Source organism: Hyperolius riggenbachi, chromosome 6 (assembly GCF_040937935.1).
Source record: "Hyperolius riggenbachi isolate aHypRig1 chromosome 6, aHypRig1.pri, whole genome shotgun sequence".
NCBI lineage: Eukaryota > Metazoa > Chordata > Amphibia > Anura > Hyperoliidae > Hyperolius > Hyperolius riggenbachi.
Genome location: NC_090651.1, coordinates 300,680,756 through 300,704,108, shown reverse-complemented (window position 1 = coordinate 300,704,108; position 23,353 = coordinate 300,680,756). Strand labels below are relative to the sequence as shown.

Below are 23,353 nucleotides of genomic sequence, written 5' to 3'. Positions count from 1 at the left end.
AAAAGCCGCCGCGTGTACTGACAGCAAGGCGGCTGGCTCCGCGTCCAGTCCGGCGGTTTGTACGCAGCAGCATGCGTCTGACACTGATAGATCGTGGAAAAGCCGCCGCATGTACTGGCAGCAAGGTCGGCTGTTTCCGTGTCCAACGCGGCGGGTTGCACGCAGCAGTGTCTGGTGTGGCTGGGTCTGTTAGTGCACCTGCATGGAGAGCTACGCGCGCCCGCCAGAAGTCAGGACCTTTATACCAGCTGGAGATGGATCAGCTGATCAGGACGATCAGCTGATTCCTGATTGGCTGAGTGGCTCGGGCAGGGCGTCAGAGTCCTGCAACTATATATACAGCTTGCTTGCCAGTTGCTGGTTGTCTGCCATTGCGATCACTTACGTGGAAGCATACAGACCTTAGTCAGATCCTACAGTGTGTTTGAACCAGGAGGACCTGGGAATTCACACTGAGCCAGATTACTTCTATTTATTATTGTATTATTATTCAGACTAGTTCCAGGGTGTAGAGACCAAGGACCTCACACCCAAAGACTAGAACTGTATTATCATTTGTGTTATTCCAGACTAGTTCCAGGTTGCTGAGACTACGGACCTCGCACCCAAGACTAGGGAATTGTATTATCATTTGTGTTATTCTCCAGACCTGCTTGTGATGCCCATCTTCCAGGGGTCACTAGTCACTGGGTTTTCTTGCTATTCAGCATGAGACTCCGCCCCTTGGAGGTCTCAGGCTGCTGCACTTCCAAAGGGAGGTATTTCTCATACTGCCAAGGACCACCTGCTCCTCGGGTGGTCCTCACTCAGTTATTACTGTTGCACCAAACACTCACACTATATAGGTGTCCAGAGGTTAGCAATATATCTGATTATCGGTGATACTGCAGATCACCAATAATCAGATTCTCTCTCTGCGTGCTGACACCAATCGTTACACCTTGCACCTGATTTGAGCAAAAAGGATGGATTGCTCACATTGCTATTGGGTCGCCTGGTTCTCGCACTACCATGGCAGCGTGGGTTGAGCGGAATTCACCTTTTTGTATGATTTGCGATCTGGCACAACACACAATATCGCATCGCATTGTGATGGGCTATGATATTCCTATGGGGCTAGCACACTGATTGCATGGGGGTTGGTTCTTTCCTAATAACATGCTGTGTGCAGTGCTTTTACAGGGTAATGTACACTTTTACATTGGCAGTGAAGTACTCTTTTAATTGTACTGTATGCGTTGTAATGTACAGTATTGCATGCAATGTGACTTTTCGACAACATTACATCCAGTTCAACATAACTGACATTGGGCCTGATCCAATTCACGTTTTCTGCCAGGAGATAAATAGATAGATTGATTTTTACTTTTCAGCACTCTGCCATTGAAAAAGTTCTGATAAAATTATTCTATTTTCTTGCTTGCTGGTGACGTAAAGGAATTTTATTGATCAGATGTGAAATCACCTAGGAGAATAAGCAAATTAGGTTGGGCCCATAGTGTGCAAGGAACACGTTAAAGGACCTCTGTTGTGAAAATCTTACAATTTAAAATACATGTAAACCTATACAAATAAGTAGGTTTCTTCCAGAGTAAAAAGTTTGGCTCCAAAAATCACACCACAGAATGGTCCCGGTGATGGGGCGTGGCCCAGGCCATGCATGTGCAGTATTCCCCAAACTGAGGGCCTACGGGCATAACTATGTATAATTGACTGATGTCTGGAAGCAAAAAATTAAATCGCTCTGCATAAGCGCTTTGTACAAATTCGTAGCGCGCAGTGGAGCACCGGGAGGGTGGAAAATTAAGTGCAAAAAAATCAAATAGCGTCAATGATTTCAATTTTAGATGTGAACAAAGTCTAAGCTGGTTCATACTGCAGCTTTTATGCTAATGTTATCCTTTGTGTGTGTGTGTTCGTGTTCTCACTTGAGCAAATTTGATTTTGTGAAAATTACTCGTAGCATTGCATTAGCAAGAGCTTTTCAAATCGCTAGTGTTTAAAAAGCTCTTGCAGTGTGAACCAGTCCCAACTAAGGCTAGTGGCAGGGTCACATTTAGCAGAATAGCATGAATTTTCCCCATAGAACACGTTGAAAAACTCATGCAATTCTGCAGTGTTAGCCTGGCCTTAGGGTTTGTCAGTGAGGTGCAAAACATTTACTTATTTTAAAAATTCGATATTAATCGTACACTGCTTGAAATTGAACCGATCAAAATTGATTTGACGCAATCGATGAGCTAAAACCATTGGAATTTTGGCAGCAGACAGGCTAGAAGGGAGCTTGTGAGTTGCAGTAACACAAATTACACACTTTTCAGGGTACAAAACTGCCACCCCTTCTGCAGAAAGGCAGAAGACCTAACCTCACTGATTCTAAAACCTGCAGATAAAACGGTTAAAACACACTATTCTGGCTAATAACACTTCTCGGTAGCGAATCTTCAGGAAGCTAGAATTCGTTCTGTGTAGCTGAAAAAAGACTTTTAGAAGTCTTATTTATAAATAATATATACAGAACATCATTAAAATCAACAATTAAAGAGACAGGTAAGCCAGTATAAAATAAAAGGGAAGAAAATATGAATACTTAAGTTTCAGGTGAAATATGTCCGCTTTGGAAAAGCAATGGCTAAGTCCTTGATTTGAGAGTCTGGGGACTCGGTGTCAAAGTTCAAACAAGTCAGATGCTAGCGTGTCCTCAAGCTGGCAATAATGTAATCTGGATGATGGTTTAAAGTGGAGGACATCAATTTTGGGTCTTCTGCCCTGGTTATACTGCTGACACAGTAAGGAGTGAGGGTGGGGACCACACACCTCTTGGAAGCTGAGATGAGCTACCCCCCCTTTTCATGGAGACAGAAAACCATATCTAAACTATATATGGCCTCTATGTCCCAGAATCGTACAGGTCAGGGCAGATTTAAGAACATTTTTGGGTCAGTCGGGATTTATCCAGAACAATGATACCAAACACAACCTCTGTAGTATCAACAGGTTCTTTGGACCTGTCTCAATTACAGTCCATAACTCGGATTGTTCTGGAATCTTCTCAGTACCAGTGCCAGGCAAGGTCCGACACACTCTGCGAGTTTGAAGGGCCTGGCAGCTTTGCAACACAGGAAATATGACAAATATAGCAGTTTATGAATTGTCTTAACAGTTCACCAGGAGTTTATAATTACCAGCTGGGGCTATTGCTGGTCCTTTGAACTCCTCAGCTCAGAACTCCTGCTGGGAAATGGTGCCACAACGGCTGCACTAAGACCCGCCTTTATGAGCTTCTGCCAGCCCAGAGGTGTGGAAAACACGATTTAAGTGGGTCCTTAAAGGATACCTGAAGTGACATGAGATAGACGTGTATGTACAGTGCCTAGCACACAAATAACTGCTGAGTTCCTTTTTTTTTTTCTTCTTTCTCTGCCTGACAGAGTTAAATATCAGGCATGTTCTGACTCAGGCAGGAAGTGACTATAGTGTGACCCTCACTGATAAATTTCCCTTTTTACCCCTTGCTCTTAGAAGCTGTTTTCTGCTAGGAACGTGTTTTTTATAGTTGGAATTTCTTCTCAATGAGGGTCACACTGTAGTCGCTTCCTGTCTGAGCCAGGACTGAGTCAGCCACTTACATACCTTATATTTAACTCTTTCAGGCAGAGAAAAAAAAGGAACAGCATAGTTTTTTGTGTGCTAGGCACTGTACATACACATGTCTATCTCATCATGTCACATGTCACTTCGGGTATCCTTTAACACAGCTGGGTGCCTGGTGTTAGGGGAGCAAAGTTGTATTTTAAAAGAAAAAAAAGTCATTCTGATTGCTGCAATGAACTGCGCAATCTAACCAGTAAGCGATCAGAAAACCGACAGCGAGGTTCTTCCCGAATCGCCTGCGCTCCTGACTGCTGGCCGTGACGATCACCATTTTTTTCAGTCGAGTGTGTGGACCTCATGAATTTTCTATGGTCTGTAATATTGGTCCTCCACCTTGAAAAGTAAGATAGTGTCCAACTCCAGCCCCAGGGCAGATCAAGTGTTTTATAGTTGGAATTTCTTATCAGTGAGGGTCACACTGTAGTCACTTCCTGTCTGAGTCGGCCACTTACATACCTGATACTTAACTGTTTCAGGCAGAGAAAGGATAAAAGGGAACATAGTATAGTTATTTGTGTGCTTGGCACTTACATACCCATGTCTATCTCATCATGTCACCTCGGGTATCCTTTAAAACAGAAGATATTTGTGATACTTCAGATTTCAGTGAGCTACTGTGGTCTCCCACAATGCACCACTACTAAATAGGCAAATTATCTCTTTATGCCCCTAAAGCCAGGATTACATCCAGAACCGCTGGTGCATAGCAAACCTATAGCTTCAAAATTTTACAAAGCCAAATCAAGCCAACATGCAGACAGCCTGTTTCAGATTGTTTTTCTGATCACTGTTGTAAAAAATCGATTAGAAACCTGATTGGACCTGTTTGAAATTGATTCAACCTGTTGATCTGATGGGAAATTGCATCGTGTGTACCAGGTATAACGCTCACTAATACTAATTACTAGCCATCTACTTTTGCCTGGCAAAAAACAACTTTTGAGTGCAGGAAATGCTGTATATTCCTGCGTATAAGACTACTTTTTAACCCTTGAAAATCTTCTGAAAAGTTGGGGGTCGTCTTATACGCCGGGTGTCATTGATGCCGGGTGGTACGCCCTATCCTGTTACCGCCTCTCAGATCTCCCTGCTGAGGGAGCGCAATCTATTCTTCCATACCGCTCTGATAAACAGGTAGACAAGGAGAGCTGACCAGTCTACTTAAGGAGAGTTGACCAATGCAACAAGTCAATGGACTATATACTGTTATATACTGGGTAACACATACAGTACAGCACCAGTATCTGTTCATACACAGCACCAGTACATGATTTTTTAATTTTAATTTGGTGTGCGTTGGAAGAGGGGTAGTCTTATACGGCGAGTATATCCCAAGCTCTATATTTTAACTGGAAAAGTTGGGGGGTCGTCTTATACGCAGGAATATACGGTATATATAAAAAAGTCAATAGTTCATAGGTTGGGGATCTGGAGCATTTTTTAGCTTTTAGGCCCTGTTCACATCCAGAAGCGCAAAATGGAAGCACTTAACGGTTCTACTTTGCGAAAGTGATTTTACCGCGATTATTGCGGTAAAAATCACTGGACACTTCCACAATTTTAGAGCGATCGCGGTCAGCGCTTTATAAGCACTGTATCGTGATCACTTCAGAATTGCCCAGAAAATGCTGCAGGTAACGCGTTTGCGATTTGCTCTAATTGCAAAACACCTGCGATCGGCGCAATCGCAGCAGTTCTAACACTACCATAGGGTATTATAGCATTAGCTATTAGTGGGAATCGCCCGCTAATGGTTTTAGTGTAAATGGGCCCTTAAACACAAAATAAAACTGTAGGGTATCTCCTCAGTTCAGGTTTGCTGTATGTTTCCTTTTAAAGAGAAACTCCGACCAAAAATTTAACTTAATCCCAATCAGTAGCTGATACCCCCTTTTACATGAGAAATCTATTCCTATTCACAAACAGACCATCAGGGGGTGCTGTATGGCTGATATTGTGGTGAAACCCCTCCCACAAGAAGCTCTGAGTACCGTGGTACTTCTGGCAGTTTCCTGTCTGTGAACCTTGTTGCATTGTAGGAAATAGCTGTTTACAGCTGTTTCCAACTGGCAAATCAGCAAGCAGCAGCTACATCACCTGCCAGCAGTAAAAATGTCACCATGTGATAAATGTCAGAATATAAATCAGGGATTTAAAAGATTTTACAATGGGCAAACACTGACTAAATCATTTATACATAATTATTGTCAAAATGAAGCATTTTTGTTATTACATTATTTTCACTGGAGTTCCTCTTTACAGCATTCTACAAAGAAAGCTTTAAAAGTATGACTATCTTTAGTGCTGCATAGCAACATGTGGTAATACACTGCCATGTGTGCTGCATTCTGTAATGTCAATGTATTCCTTAGTCATCAGGGTAGAAAATATGTGGTGTAATGTCGGGTCAAAGCACAGTAGGTATAAACAGGATACCAAAGCAAAGCAATGGTTTTGCAATTGTTGATAAACCTGAGAGAAAACGGACAAGAACAACAAGCAAAGTATCAGGGGAAATGACACATCTGCGGTGCTACCGTCTGCGTCATCCTTCTTGTGTTTATAATCATCCTTTGTACAGGAGCACCAGACACAAAAATTGAAAAATGCTTTTTTTTCTTAACCCATTCAGGACCAGATTAAAAAAAAACTCTTGTGACTGAAAAATGGCAACACATGTATTATTACCACAATAAGGTACAAATTAGTTTTGTACGATTCTTTTTTTGTTGTAAATTGCAGCTTTCATATAGCAGTCCACTGGAGCAATGCAGTGCTTGCAACCACACCAGGGCCCCTGGTCCTAGGGGGACCCTCATCTATTTGCTGCATTAGCTCTTTATTGGTGCTGCTGATCACCTGGATGTGCTTTGAATCAGAGCCGGATCATCCACAAGGCAATCCTAGGCAGTTTCCTAGGGCCAGGAGAGAGTCCAAGGGCCTGGTGGATGCTAACCCCTACCAAATCTTACAAAAAAAAGCCAGGTGATCATCAGCAAAGGTAAAAAACTGCTGTCTTGCCTAGAGCCCCATGTCATCTTAAAGCAAATCCAAGCCCAGAAAAACAAAAAAAAACAAAACCATGCCACCTGATCCGGGGAACTAGCCAGATCAGGTAGAGTCTCTCCCCGCTGCTCCTATCTCCAGTAATCACCCAGTTTAATTTTGTGTTAAAGAACAAGTGACATCCATGCTAACCTAGAAATAAAAAAACACATATATAAGTAGATAAATACTAGTTCTACTTACATAACAGATGTATTGTGCTATCCACGTAACGATTCCTGTAAATTTTATAAAGGAAAAGCAGAAAATCCTACTCTAGGCAGTGGCCATCTTGCTAAGCTAATACTGACATCATATCCTGCCTGACTCTTGTTTCCCCCCCCTCCCTTCTCTTGCTCATTGTGTATTCATTAGCTGCCCTCTTCTCAGTCTTTAGACACTCCCACTGAGGTGTATAATAGGAACTGCACAGTCTTTTTTTTTCTTTTCTCCTCCAATCGCTGAGTCACCTCAGCCTTGCTTGTAAACACAAGTGAGCAGGGGATCATGTTTCAGATCGGCTAGGCAGGCAAATTAATTAATTAAGAGGAGGAATATATTATAGATAAAAAGAACCCCCAGCATTCAACTGTTTGGCACTGACTACTAAAGGACCATTGCTCCTAAAGTATGTGATAACTCCAAATCATAACAGCAGAAAAAGTTTTGCAAGTTTTGAATGCAGGATTAGCATCTTTATCACTTAATACACTCAGACCAGTTGCTGTTAAAATTTGAATTATAATGGTGACAATACCACTTTAAAACAAAAAAAAAATCTGGGACCCCGGGCAGAGCAGAGAGGCGGGGAGAGCCACATAGAGGCAGGGAGGAGGCTTGGGGAGGAGGGGAAGGGGTGTTTTGTAGGAGTACCTCTCCTGCAAGGGATGCCCCTTCCCCTAGTAATCTACTGACAATCTCTGCATTTTTAGGAGGTTGCAGTGAAGCGAAGGGGGAATAGAGATTGCAGCAGATCAAAGGGGGGAGGGGGTGTTACACTTTAATCCTTTTCTGCTCTGAGTTGTGGCAATTATTAGTAAACCATTCCTCTTCCTTTGCTTACTCCTCTCTTGCCCTATGGCTGTGCCTCGAGAACTAGTTTTGGTGGTCTGTATCGTGATTATTGTATATACTGAACTGGGGTGAGGGATTGGGGAAGCTGCTGGTGAAGGGGGTTTCTAGGGAAGGGAGGGGTCAGTGGGAAATTTGCATTAGGATTCATGGCTTCAGCGATGATACTTGACCAATGCTCAACCACATATTTCAGATTGCTGCTAAGGATGCTCACTGGTGCTGTGGTCTGGCTGAACGAGGATCCATATTTCCTGAGGTTCACATTATTTGATGGTGGGAGTAAAGAGAATGCAAATGACTAAGTCCAGGGGAGTAGCAATAGGGGGTGCAGAGGTTGCGACTGCATCGGGGCCCTTGGGCCAGAGGGGCACCGCGGGGGCCCTTCCTCAACTGCAGTATTACCTCTCTATTGGTCCTGTGCCCAGAATAATCACTTCTATAGATGCTTTGAATAGTGGTAAGCATTAATAAACTGTTCCCCACCCCCTTCTTACACCTCTGACACTGTAGTTGCCATTGGCAGGTTTTGGTGTGCCGTATCAATTGTTATGTATAGAGTGCTTGGGGGGCCCCAGTGTAAAACTTGCATCGGGGCCCACAGCTCCTTAGCTACGCCACTGACTAAGTCACAGATTCTCATGCACAAAACTTTCGCCACCTAACAGCAGGCACTTTGAAAGAAGAAATCTAGTCCGTGTTTCCTCGTTCTCTTACGTTGTCCAACCTTGCCCAATCAACTTTATTGGTCTAATGTGAATGCCTCAGTGTACTGTCTGAGGTGAAGCAGCAGGGTCAGCCATACTATCCTAGGGAAAAACAGATATACTGTATAAGTAGATAAATACTTGTTTTACTTGCATAACACATGTATTGTACTGTCCATGTTTTGATTTCAGTGAACTTTATATCGTAAATAAAGAGAAAACTGTTCCCTGCATTTTCCATTTTTATTCCTTCTGACTGAAGCCAATCCTGATGTCATTTCCTCCCCTACTCTTTTTGTTCCTCCTAGAAACTGCAATGTCATAGCTAGCTTGCTTTGTAAGCATGTGGGCACAGCAGAGATCGGATTTTTGCAGCTCACTGAATGCCTTCAGCCATTCAGTGGGGAGCAGGAATGTAGGCGGGTAGAAGCCAAATAGAGCCAGGCTGTCTGAGATAAGGTTTATTACAGCAGAAACATTTCTGATTAAATTGGAGTGCTTGCAATGCAGGGTCAGGTTGCAGGCTGCATAATAAACACAGAGCAGTGGGTAAATTGAATTTGATTTTATGGCTGACAATCCTGCGTTAAACCAGTATTGTATTTATTACAAATGAATAAAATTGTTATATTTTCCACTTTTAACATTGTTTCTGTTTCACTTTAGAAACTTAAATCAAGAAAGAAAATGGGAATTGGGGCTTCTCACTGCATAATGTTAATTGTCTTCTTGTTTTGCTACACTGAAATAACAAATGCAATGGATTCTGTGCCACCACCTGACCAGAATACAAATGCCACCAATCAATCAGATGGGTATAATTCATCTCTTGCAGCTCTTGACAATTCTAATAATTTTATACAAAAACTGATGCCAGATGATAAACTTGGCACAGCTCAAAGCTATAATGGTAGCAGGACAGCAGAAAACGACTCAGCGGAATATAATGAGGTGTCCAACTTGACCTCTTCTGCAAACTTGGCTCATGTGAACAGTGGGAATGTCACCCACTACATAATTTGGAAACAATTCATCAACTTCCCAAATTTTGTAGTTTATCATACATATATAGGAGAAGCTGGACTACAGAAAAGTAAGTTGCATGGTGTTAATTTAGGAAAATAGAAGGCATATTACCTGCACAAGCATATACATGGGTTCCTCTACAGGGGTGTAAAACTCAAATACAAAGTGGGATGAAATTGAACACTGGGACCAAGTCACGTGCCATTCTCAATGTGTAGTGGCCACCTTGCTCCCTTATAAAGTTAACTTGTGTCTAGTGGCCCCCTCCCTCTCCTATATAGTTCCCTGGTGTCTAGTGGCCCTCCTTCCTCCCCATACGGTTTCCTGCTGTCTAATGCCTCCTCCCTCCCCTATACAGTTCCCTGGTGTCTAGTAGTCCTACCTCCCTCTCTATACTGTTTCCTCGTGTTTAGTGTTCTTGTCTCCCCTATACAGTCCCCTGGTGTCTAGTGGACTCTCCCTCCCCTATACAGTTCCCTGGAGTCTAATGCTCCTTTCCTCCCCTATACAGTTCCCTTGTGTCTAATGCCATCTCCCACTCCTATAAAGTTCTCTGGCATCTAGTAGTCCTACCTCCCTTCTCTATACAGTTTTCTCTGGTGTTAAGTGGAGCTCCCTCCCTCCACTATACAGTTCCCTGGTGTCTATTGGTTGCCCTCCCACCCCTAAATAGTTTCCTGGTGTCTATTGACCCTCACCACACCTTTAACAATTCACCCCCTGGTATCTATTGACCCTCTCCCTTTCCTACACAATTCCCTTCGGTCTACTGCTTTTCCCTTTCCTCCCCCTATGGATTCTCTGGTAATCTATGGCTTGACTACTTATATAGCTCCCCGGTTGTCTAGAGTGGACTAAACATAATGCAAAGTGGGGGAATTACTTGCAGGCAAAATTTGATGGCTCTGTGGGCCAGATTTGGCCCACAGGCCAGAGTTTGACATGCATGCTCTGCATGGTGATAAAATATCAGGTGGAGATCTTTGACACCATAACACTAGCCACTGTGTTGTATTGAGGACCCTCTGCACACCTTTTTTAAGTGGAGGTTTCATGATGGCTCCAGAAGTCCAACAAGTGTATAGTCCCTATTCCCCATGGCTATTATTAACTGCTTCAGGCCCACCGATAGTTAAAGCTACGCCACACTTGTGGCTGCCTAAGCCTGATGCGGCATAGTTTTAACGCCGCCAGTTTACATTGTTTTGCATTGATCTCATGATATGGACCCAGTTGATGATCTTTGCAGAGTACAATGCATTTTTTGGCCTTTATTCAAGTCACTTTTTCTCCTAGGAGATCATTTTTCATCTTTTGTTTTAAAAAAAACAACAACAACGTTTCAGCACTCTGAAAACATACTAAAAAGGTGGTGAAAATGCACCGTCAAAATTATTCTGAATATTTTCTTGCTTGCATTGCAGGTATCTTTGTAAAGGCATTTTATTTACAAAATGTGAAAATATCACCTAGCAGAAATCTTAGGAGCAAAAATGTATTGGATGGGGCCTATTGTCTCTCAGAGGGCTTACCAATGCAATATCTGTACCATAGTCATAGTCTTATGTCTTGACCATACTCTGGGGAGAAAGTTAACAAACACTTTTGAAATATGGGAGAAATCCAAAGTTCCCAAAATAACCTGCAAGGGAGAACATACAAGCCCCATGCAGATAGTGTACTGGTAGAGACTTGAATCTGTGACTCCTGCACTGTAGGTGCCTATGTTCTAACAATAATGGTTATAGATGCATCCCAGTTCCAGAAACCTGAGGTTAGTAAGCTGGCCATGTGGCCCTTCTACTCACTTGGTGTTATGGCTTATCTTTCCGGCTGGCTACAGTGCAGGTGTGGCCTCTTGTACTGTTGCCCAATTATTTGAGTGGCAGCTCAACAACCCTTGCAGGATACTCTGGTACAGACCAGTGACCACTTATACTCCTTGCCCTGGGAAGACCCTTATCAACACCAACAGAGAAACCCAACTTTCTAACAATTGGCTTGAAAAGTGGAATAAAGAAGTGCCATACATAGCTTAACTACCTAACGACCGTGTCACGCCAATGGGCGTGACCGCAGCAGCAGCCCCAGGACCGCCTAACCCAGGCATGGGCAAACTTGGCCCTCAAGCTGTCAAGGAACTACAAGTCCTACAATGCATTGCAGGAGTCTGACAGCCACAGTCATGACTCATAAAGGCAAATGCATTGTGGGACTTGTAGTTCCATAACAGCTGGAGGGCCGAGTTTGCCCATGCCTGGCCTAACCCCAATTAGCGTCAAGTCCTGGGGTCAGCTACTGCAGGAGATCGTGCGCAGGCCCTGAACAAGCATATGCATATCAAGTGTTTTTGACATTATTGTCTGACAAGGTTAGCTGAATTCTTGTTTCTGGTGTAATTCAGACACTACTGCAGCCAAATATACCAACAGGGCTGCCAGACAACTGGTATTGTTAAAAAGTAAATAATTATGGTAGCCTCCATATCACTCTTACCTTGAGTTCACTTGAAATACAGGTCCTTCTCAAAAAATTTGCATAATGTGATAAAGTTCATTATTTTCTGTAATGTACTGATAAACATTAGACTTCATATATTTTAGATTCATTAAACACAACTGAAGTAGTTCAAGCCTTTTATTGTTTTAATGTTGATGATTTTGGCATACAGCTTATGAAAACCCAAAATTCCTGTCTCAAAAAATTAGCATATCATGAAAAGGTTCTCTAAACGAGCTATTAACCTAATTATCTGAATCAACTAATTAACTTTAAACACCTGCAAAAGATTCCTGAGGCTTTTAAAAACTCCCAGCCTGGTTCATTACTCAAAACCGCAATCATGGGTAAGACTGACGACCTGACTGCTGTCCAGAAGGCCATCATTGACACCCTCAAGCAAGAGGATAAAACACAGAAAGAAATTTCTGAACGAATAGGCTGTTCCCAGAGTGCTGTATCAAGGCACCTCAGTGGGAAGTCTGTGGGAAGGAAAAAGTGTGGCAGAAAACGCTGCACAACGAGAAGAGGTGACCGGACCCTGAGAAAGATTGTGGAGAAGGACAGATTCCAGACCTTGGGGGACCTGCGGAAGCAGTGGACTGAGTCTGGAGTAGAAACATCCAGAGCCGCAGTGTACAGGCGTGTGCAGGAAATGGGCTACAGGTTCCGCATTCCCCAGGTCAAGCCACTTTTGAACCAGAAACAGCGGCAGAAGCGCCTGACCTGGGATACAGAGAAGCAGCACTGGACTGTTGCTCAGTGGTCCAAAGTACTTTTTTAGGATGAAAGCAACTTTTGCATGTCATTTGGAAATCAAGGTGCCAGATTCTGAAGGAAGACTGGGGAGAGGGAAATGCCAAAATGCCTGAAGTCCAGTGTCAAGTACCCACAGTCAGTGATGGTCTGAGGTGCCATGTCAGCTGCTGGTGTTGGTCCACTGTATTTTATCAAGGGCAGGGTCAATGCAGCTGGCTATCAGGAGATTTTGGAGCACTTCATGCTTCCATCTGCTGAAAAGCTTTATGGAAATGAAGATTTCATTTTTCAGCACGACCTGGCGCCTGCTCACAGTGCCAAAACCACTGGTAAATGGTTTACTGACCATGGTATTACTGTGCTCAATTGGCCTGCCAACTCTCCTGACCTGAACCTCATAGAGAATCTGTGGGATATTGTGAAGAGAAAGTTGAGAGACACAAGACCCAACACTCTGGATGAGCTTAAGGCTGCTATCGAAGCATCCTGGGCCTCCATAACACCCGAGCAGTGCCACGGGCTGATTGCCTCCATGCCACGACACATTGAAGCAGTCATTTCTGCAAAAGGATTCCCGGCCAAGTATTGAGTGCATAACTGAACATAATTATTTGAAGGTTGACTTTTTTTTGTTTTAAAAACACTTTTCTTTTATTGTTCGGAAGAAATATGCTAATTTTTTGAGATAGGAATTTGGGGTTTTCATGAGCTGTATGCCAAAATCATCAATATTAAAACAATAAAAGGCTTGAACTACTTCAGTTGTGTGTAATGAATCTATACCATCTTTCAAATAGGGATACATGCTTTTAGGTTAAGCCATCAGGTTTTAGCATTTTGAACAGGGTATTAGCAGCTAGTAGCTATCACCTGGGATCATGTACCCCTGCGTCCAATAGACACTTGCTGCAGGAGGCAGCATCAGCCACTTCCAGTTGCACTGCTGTGGTATAGTGAATAGAAGACAAGTTGGCCTCAATTCACGGAGCATTATCAAACGTTTATCAAACACTTTATCAAACGTTTGATAATTTACCTCACGGGTAAAATCTCATTTTAAATTCACTAAGGTGTTATATATTTATCGAATGTTTTACCGATAAAACGTTCAACAAATATATAACACCTTAGTGTGATTTTAACCATGAGGTAAATTATCAAACGTTTGATAAAGTGTTTGATAATCGTTTGATAATGCTCCGTGAATTGAGGCCTATGTGGAATGTATAATGGGCACATACTAGGAACCTTGACTCTCTCTATAAATTTAAAGGGACTCCGAGCTCAGAAAAAAAAGGAAAGTTGTACTCACCAGGGGCTTTTTCCAGCCCAGTGCTGGTCGGGAGGTCCCACGCCGGCGTCCTGGCTCCTCTCCTTCTCCCCGCTCCGGAATGGCTGGCAGGCCGCAGCCCGGGCGACACTCTCCCGAGTGTCGGGCTGCTTCTTCCGCATATGACGCGGATTACGTCACACGCCGGCCGCCTCGCGTCATCACGGCGGCCGGCGTGAAAGTACTGCGCATGCGGGCTTTGTTCGCGCATGCGCAGTACTTTCACGCCGGCCGCCGTGATGACGCGAGGCGGCCGCCGTGTGACGTAATCCACGTCATATGCGGAAGAAGCAGCCCGACACTCGGGAGAGTGTCGCCCGGGCTGCGGCCTGCCAGCCATTCCGGAGCGGGGAGAAGAAGAGGAGCCAGGACGCCGGCGTGGGACCTCCCGACCAGCACTGGGCTGGAAAAAGCCCCTGGTGAGTACAACTTTCCTTTTTTTTCTGAGCTCGGAGTCCCTTTAAGTTCAAATTCCAGGTAACTGAAAGAAAAGGTATTGATTATACAAAACCTTATTTTATATTTAGATATTGAAGCAAGTAGAAAAACATTGGAGCAAGGTACTGGTACCTTACTTTTTATAATACTCCCATTGAATACTTGACCAACAGGCTGCACTTATTACCATCGGGTTCAGACTGAAAGGACCACTATTGCGAAATTTTTTTACATTTAAAATACATGTGTACACATACTTATAAGACGTACATTTCTCCCAAATTAAAATGCAATATAAATTACCGTACTCTTCTCCTATGTTCCTGTCACTTACTTTAGGTAGTAAAAATCTGACACTTCTGACGGGTTTTGGACTAATCCATCTCCTCTTAGAGGATTCTAAGTATTTCCTTTATTCTGTACACAAGCAATCCCCAGAAATGATCTATATAAATATGTTGGCCGGCTTGCCTACTCATTTGCATACTGTTTTTTCAGTTGGATAGAGCAACTTCTGTTCAGTTCACGCTTTTAAAAAAATAAGGAAGCCCCAAAGAATCCACCTTGAGGAAGTGGACTTGTCCAAATCCTGTCGGATCTGTCAGATGTTTACTGCCTGCTGTAAGTGATAGAAACATAGGAGGGAAGTAATTTATAGTACATTTTAATCTGGAAGAAATGTACTTCTTATACACATGCATTTCAAACTTTACAATTTTTTCGTGATAGTGGTCCAGTGGATGAAACTGTGAAATTCCAGGACATGCTCCTTTCTATAAAGCACCATAAAAAGAATATGAGGTACTTCATCATTAATTTGAGATTTGGCACCCTTACTGTGGAACTGGAAGTAACAGAGTGGAAGATAAACTTAGCTGGTGCAGGATCACTATTTCTAGCACAGAAATAAGTGTAGGTATCTTAACGCAGTTTTTTAATTACTTCCCCATCTAGATGTGATGTATCTGAGACTCCGCTCACAATCTCCAACTGCCGACAGTGCAGGAAACCGGGCTGCTCTGACCCAAAATCCAATGCTGTAGAAAGTGAGTTCTGCACGGTGTCGGTAGAATCAAACGGCTTTATTAAAATCAACACATAAGGCTAAAATCCAACACCACATGCTGACATGTTTCGGACGTTGCACGTCACTCCTTAATCATAGCATGATGTAGCATGATGTAATACAAATGGTGAGCGGTATTGGTGTTTGAGCTTCATGCCCTCCTGATGCATACTCCTGCCAAGCTTGTTGTAAAGCCAAGTACGCTGTGGGGTGACTACAATTCATGGGGCCCCCCATCGAAACATGGGCCCCAATTCTCACCCACCTTACCTTGCCTCCTCTTGGTGCCTTTCACGGCTTTGGGGTCCATCTAGCAAGGGTCATAAGACAGACATCTGTGGCCACCATGATCTTCACACCCATAACAAGTGTAGCCACAAAACCATGAATCGGAGGAAGGGAAGGTTAGTAGTTGATCCCCCTCCCCAAAAGCTCTGGGCTCCCCCAAAAGCTCTGGGCCCCCCTGCAATTAAGTGAACTCCCCTGTTTGTTTGATAGGTACTGATATGTTGCAGAACTGTGCTGTTTGGTAGAATTTGGGTGTTCAGAATTTGATAACACGCATTCGAGCACCACCACTATTAGTGAGAAATGTTTTGCATTTGTTGTTTTAACAATATTTCTACTCTAGTGAATGATTTTTTCCAATTTTTACTCCCTAGGTTCTGGACTAAGGAAATACCTCACTGCTCACAAAATTCTTGCATTGTTCCTGGGCATGGCTGGTGTTCTTGCCTGTCTGCTGGTTATAATTTACTGTATCTACATTCGGCAGGATAAAGAGGACATGTTTTCCCACCATAGGCTCTATGGAGAAGGTTTTGAAGATCCAGGTAAGTCAAATGAAAGATGAGTGAGGAAATGTTGTTTTTTTCCCCATGTGTGTGCCAATTTTATTTTTTGCCAGTCATTCCTATGCATTATCCTTTAAAGTATGGCTGCCGTTTTATAAATAAAGCCAGAATGTGTAATTTAGTATCTATTGATTGCAAAGGCAACGTTAGTCAAACCACTTGCTATAAAACCATGCTTGAGGCCAGTTTTACACTTGATTTTCACGTTTGCGGTCCGATGCTCCTGCCACATCCCACTACAATGCAAAAAACATCAATCATATGACCGTGTGGCAGAGTACGCCAACGGGGTCATATGCACTCAGTGATGTACTCCCTGCTGGGCAGGAAGTACATCACTGGAATTCTTGTCGGTCTGCACATGTGCAACATGACGCAATGCACTCCAGCATTTACACCAGGGATGTGCTTCTGAGTAGCGATCTACTCGTATTCAGAATTCTAATGATTAATTACTGCACCTGTGACCGCGGGATGGGAGGGTTAACTTACCCAGAAGTCCATGGATCCTATGGCAATCCACCACTCACTGCCACAAGTCCACGTCCTCCTTCCAGCAGAAGGAGGAAGTGCGGTTGTGAGTGGTGGAACGCGTCCCATAGGTCGCGTATGACTGCAATAAAACGCATAGGATCCACGGACTCCTGGGTAAGTTAAACCCCCCCCCCCTTCCTGCGGTCACAGGTGCAGTGATTAATCATTAGAATTTTGAAATCGAGTAGATTGCTACTCAGAAGCACATCCCTGATTTACACTCACTGCGTTGCCCATAGACTTCCATTACCCCAAGCACCATGCCTTAAGTGCAGTGCTTGTGGTAAGATGCTGCAGCCCTTGAGTCGGCTCAGATACTTGTGGCACACTGCAACGGACCGCAATAGGTGTGAAAGTCTCCATAGACTTTCATTGCTTTTGAGGCCCCTTGTGGTAAAATAGGGTAACACAGGATTAACCTGCGAGTGTAAATGGCGCCTCATGGGAAAGAATATTTACATACTGTATTATCATGATCAAATATAGTAAATGTATACCTCAATCAAGAACATAGGTGACCACAATCAAAAGACAACGTAGTGTCTGTAATGAGTCTTAAGAGCTGCTTTCCTATTATTCCCTTACCAGGCATCACACTAATAAATGCAAGCAGCAGGGGATGTTTCCTGCCCTCTGACCCTCTCGCATTAGCCAGACTGTACTTGTGCCTTCCAGGAATCTAATGAGCTCCATCTATTAGTGGCAGTGCGTTGTAGTCATTAGAAGTAGAAAGGAGCAATGGCGTTACTAAGATCACACAAAACAAAAAAGGAAGTCCTTTGTAGAACATATTTCTTGTTATTTTAGTTAACATAAAGGATCGTCTGCAGCATTTACAGGATACATAGCCATATAACTGCCTGTGTCCTTCAGAGGGGCTTACAATCTAATCCCTACTTTAGTCATATCTCCCATTCATAGTCTAAAGTCATTTTTTTTTAAACTGGAGTGCCCCAGTGGAAACCCTTGTAAACACAGGGAAAACATACAACCTCCATGAAGATAGTGTTTTGGCCCAGGTTTGAACTTGGGACATTAGGGGAGAGTTCTATCCACTATGCCTGAAGTAGTTAATGGTTAATTGAAGTCTAAAGAATATCAAGGGTGCCATGCAGGGGCGTAACTATTGGGGTGCAGCCTCTGCAATCGCAGGTTGGCCCAGAGCAGTGTGGCCCAACTACTAACCTTCTCTTCCTCCGATACAGGGGACTATACTTCACATCAGGTGTTTTTGTGGCTACACTTGTTATAGGTGTGCAGATCATGATGGCCACACTTGTTTTATGACCCTTGTGAGATGGGCCTCCAGGATGTGAGGGTCTCCAAGGGGAGGCAAGGGAAGGAGTGTGAATATCGGGAGGCCCATCAAAGTTTCACTGGAGGGTCCCATGAATTGTAGTTACGCCACTGGTGCCATGATAAATTCCCTTTCAGAAGCTTGACTGTGCAAAAAGAGTAGGTAAACGGAGGTGGGGCTGGAGGTTATCAACGTGTTGGACTTAATCCGACACTTTGATCTGAAGGAGCCATTATGCTCTTTGTTGGACATTGGACGGTCCATTGTGGATCGGAAGGGTTAAAGGGACTCCGAGCAGTGCAGAAACTATGGAAAGATGCATATCATTTTAAAGCTCTCTTTCTCCGCTTTCCAATGATAGGTAAACCGCCGCCATACGCCTTTTAGTTTTCGCTATTTTCGCGATTGAAATTGCCGCGTCCACAATTTCAATCGCGAAAATAAAGAAAACTAAAAGGCGTAGGGCAACGATTTAGGTGTCGCCAGAAAGAGGAGAAAGAGAGCTTTAAAATGATATCCATCTTTCCATAGTTACATTGTATTACACAGGCCCACTTTTTCTGCTGAATGGAGCTGCTGACACTGGGGAAAGTGTCCTCCTGTGTAATACAAGTAACTATGGAAAGATGGATATCATTTTAAAGCTCTCTTTCTTCTCTTTCTGGCGACACCTAAATTGTCGCTCTACGCCTTTTAGTTTTCTTTATTTTCGCGATTGAAATCGCGGCCGTGGAAATTTCAATCGCGAAAATAGCGAAAACTAAAAGGCGTATGGCGGCGGTTTATATATCATTGCAAAGAGGAGAAAGAGAGCTTTAAAATGATATGCATCTTTCCATAGTTTCTGCACTGCTCGGAGTCCCTTTAATATCGAATATTATTCCAGCTTGATCTTTATATGCATAAAAAAACTCGCCATTTCACAATCTTTTTAATAACAGAAACTGGCAGATGGGAGTCTTAAAGTTTTTCTTCATTTGAATAGCTGGAATGTTACATGTTAAAGGACACCTGAGGTGAAAATAAACAAATGAAATAAACAATTGTATCTATCTTCCTTCTCCTAAAAATGGCTTTTTAAGATATACCACAGTTTTATTTTATATCTAATTTTCACATTTTTACTGTTTTATTGTTTTTGCTCAAGGACACATCCATTGAAGTATGCCAGAGCTTAAATCTATGAACTAGTGACCCTTTTTATCTATTTCCTGCTCTCAGAAGCCATTTTCTGCTAGGAAAGTGTTTTATAGTTGTCATTCTTATCAGTGAGGGGCACACTGTAGTCTGACCCAGTCCTGACTCAGACACCTGCCACTTACATACCTGATGTTTAACTCTTTCAGGCAGAGAAAGAAAAAAAGGAACACAGCCTAGCTATTTGTGTGCTAGGCACTGTACATACACATGTCTATCTCATTATGTCACATGTCACCTTGGGCATCCTTTAAAGTGTACCTGAGGTGAAATAAAAGTATTGTATTAATATACTGTATACTCACCTCAATGTTCTGAGTGTATTCATATACCTCCAGGCTACTTCTTTCAACCGGCCTCCTGTCCATCTTGCTGCTATATTCCCCCATTCGCAGTGTGTTTGCACCCGACGGCAGTCAGTTGGGCGCAGGGAGAAGCTAAGAGACCGCTCTCCCTGCTCTAGGCAATTTAGGGAAATATAACAAATATATTCCCCTAATGATTTCCTAGTTTTTCCATCTGGTGGCATAATTCAGGGGCCGGCTATAGCCAGCACCTGAATTACGGTGTTTTAAGTTAAATTCCCCACAGCGCTGATCTAGCCATAATTAACACTACAGTCTATGGCGGCGCCCAAGCGGCTCGAAGCTTGCGCTGTGAAGACCTGTTTCACTGCTCCTGGCCACAACTGGAACCAAATGGACCCTGGTGCATGTATAGTTCACCCTTGTGTATTGTGCTTTCCCATGGCTGTGCACAGCAAACATGGCACAGAGCATTCTGGGTATGCACAATTCAGTAAGAGCCAGAAATGCACATGCCCAGGATGCTCCCAGAAACAGTGGCTGCACACAGCCATGTGGAAGGGAGTACAAAGAGAAAAGGTCCAGGGAATATCTTTCTCAGTCTCTAATCCTTGTGTAAAACCGGATGAAGTTATTTTGCAATCTTTCTTGAGATTTCCAGGTGTGGGTTGTAGGTGACCACTAGAGACTGGGAAAGATATTCCCTGAACCTCCCCTCCTGGCATATTGACAGCCACCCAATCTTAGATGATTGTCATCAGTGCCAGAACAGAATGGAACATCTCCCTGCCGACAGAAAAGATGTGACACCTATAAACACATCCATTCCACTGACAGGATACCAATACCAGCTACACAACAGGAATACTGAGTACAAGGCAACTTTTCCTGTGATTCATCTAATATGGTATATCTGATCATGTGTGCAAAATGCCTCAAAGGAATGTATGTGGGAGAGACAGAACAAACTATTAACAGCAAAAAACAAACAAACAAACTATAATAATATGTTGATCTCCGATTGCCCACACAATTCTGTTTACATGGACACAGTTTAAATGATCTTCTCGTCACTGTATTAAAGGAAAAATCAGCCAAAATAAGCTTCCCCCGATCTACTTACCTGAGGCTTCCTCCAGCCCCTTGCTGCAGATACATCCAGCATGGCAGCTCCTCTCCCAGCCGCTGGACCGGGGTCCCCACTGGTGCAGAGGCTGACCTCGAGGTCTTCCTCTACTGCACCTGTGCGAGCGCCGGTGTCAATCAAGTCCACGTTGTCCAGAGTGTACTGCGCAGGCGCAGAACTACTGTTTTCAAATTGCATAAAGAAAGACCAACAAAAGAGACAAAGTTTATACTTTGGTTCAAAACTGTAGAAGATGGCTTAAACAAGGATTCCAACTTCTTGGGCTGGTACGATGGGTTTTAAATGCCACAATTATTTTTATTTTTTATTTCTTAAGCTGGTAAGATGGCCACTATTCATTGTATTTCATGTGCTGGTAAGATAAGTTTTTTAAATGCCACAATTCTTTTAAACTCATAATAAAAAGTGTATGCACTCTGCCTAGTTACGTTTGAACTTTGGATATACGATGTCTTCCCATCACCTGGAGTCTGTGGTATGTGATTTTTTTTAAGCAAATATGTGGTATTTTCTATTTGTCATAAATTATCTAGCATCCCTGTGGGACCCTCCTGAAGTTGTAATGACAATTATTTATGTTTGCAAAAGTTTCTCCTCCGAATGTCCAGTGTATATAAGCTGTGTGTTTTAACATCTTGTTAATATACAGGAACAAAGTCTGAAGTAGGCGTATTATCCGAAAGCTTACTTTTTATTTACCTCTAAGTTAGTCAATAAATGGTATACTGATTCAAAACTTCTTGTTTTTAAATGTTCATAAAACACATATTTAACACACATACTGCAATAACAAAATGTATAAACTAGCACTTAGAATCTCTTCTTTAATTATTTAATGCGTGTGTTTGGTTACTGTATGTATTTGCACTGAAGTATATGTCTTTTACCATTTTAATAGTGCTACATCTGGACACGCCAGTAGACCACCTAGACTTCTTCTCCTTCAGAGAAACCGAAATAACACCTTACCCTACCCCTCAGCACAAATGTCTGAAAGCTGAAACAGCTGAATGCAAAAGAAACTACATGGTGGAAGACCCAAAGACCGTGGTGACTGATGACCACATCCACCAGGCTGTCCAGATGGGAACTCTAAAGCTCTCCTAGAAGTCTTCTGCTCACAGGAAATGATTTTAGAAATGGTCTGCATTGACAATATCATCACTGATAAATGACCTTCTGAAGAGTCTGCAAAGAGTGAAGAAGAATGGCTAAATCTGAACTATATGGAGCTGGAAGGGTAGATGCATTTTGCTTGAATCTCTCAGACTCTGATTATTTATCATAAACACTAAAGGCATAGTTTAGTGTTCAAAGTCTGATCAGCCTTGTAACACTTTTACATCCACTGCAGCATTGAAGTGCTTTTAAAAGTTATAGTATCTGATATACCTTTAGGTGTAAGGACCATATTTCCCATAAGACACTTGTGGTCCATTCACTAGTCAATAACTTTTCAGAGCAAATGAAGGTTAATCATAACGGCTAAAAAAAAATAATGTCTGAGTATCAGCAACCTGAAATGTTTATGTCACAGCTACTCCTAATGGGAAACTGAAAACGTAGTCAGTCATAGTCTTCCAAGTAGTGACAAGGTCTCTGTATGATCCCTGCCAGGGCCCACCTCCTCAGTTGTGGTCACACTCAACTCAAGATAACTCCTCAACTATATGGTTGGTTCACAAATGTTGTCTCCTGAAATAACTCTCGTTATTGGTATCAGGCAAATCGGGCGCATGCAGCTTCTGGACAAATTGGACGCCACCATAGACTTAAATAAAACGAAAATATGAGCAAGGCGGCACCAAAAGGGAAATTCAGGCACCAGGCAATGCCCAATAATGATTGTTTTTGTGGATTTTTCCTCTGTTTTTAATCAGGAAAGGCCGACGACAAAGGGGGAATCCAGGCACCAAGCACCACCTGGTAATTATCGTTTTGGCTGATTTTTTTTGTCCCTGTTTGAGGGAAGGCGGTTAGGGTTAGGTGTTGGAGTAGGGTTAGGTTTAGCTATAGTAAAATATTGGTAACAATTACAGATATTTTACTAATGAATATGAACACTTTAAATAGTAGAGTATCGACACTGTTCCTGCGCCTGATTTCCCATGGTGCCCGAAATTCATGTACGCCTCCTTATCTGTCTTATGAATGAACTCTCCTTAGCCATCTTATTGTATGAATTATCTGTTCTAGTGTTTGCCTTATCTATAAAACTTTTTAAACATCCAGCTGTTCACTGAAACAACCTGCTTTGCTAAATCCGGTCCTGACAATGTATGTAGCTGCAGCTGGCATTACACCAGGGGAAAAGCACATGAAAATGCAGCTGGTAGACTGATATCCGTTTTAACGCTCATTGCCCGCCGCACTCTGTGGGGAGTGGGAGTGAACGGTGGCTGTAGCTTCCGCATTCCAATCCAC

General features: G+C 42.9%; 1 protein-coding gene across 1 annotated transcript in view; it reads left to right on the top strand.

The window, feature by feature from the left end:
* The window catches only part of GFY (golgi associated olfactory signaling regulator), a 24,779-nt gene extending 1,426 nt beyond the window's left edge, over nt 1-23,353 (top strand). The window contains exons 2-4 of the mRNA XM_068242920.1: nt 9,144-9,570; nt 16,258-16,428; nt 21,828-23,353. Of these exons, the coding sequence (XP_068099021.1) occupies nt 9,165-9,570; nt 16,258-16,428; nt 21,828-22,036 (786 nt within the window). The 5' untranslated portion in view covers nt 9,144-9,164 and the 3' untranslated portion in view covers nt 22,037-23,353. The remainder of the gene's footprint in view (nt 1-9,143; nt 9,571-16,257; nt 16,429-21,827) is intronic.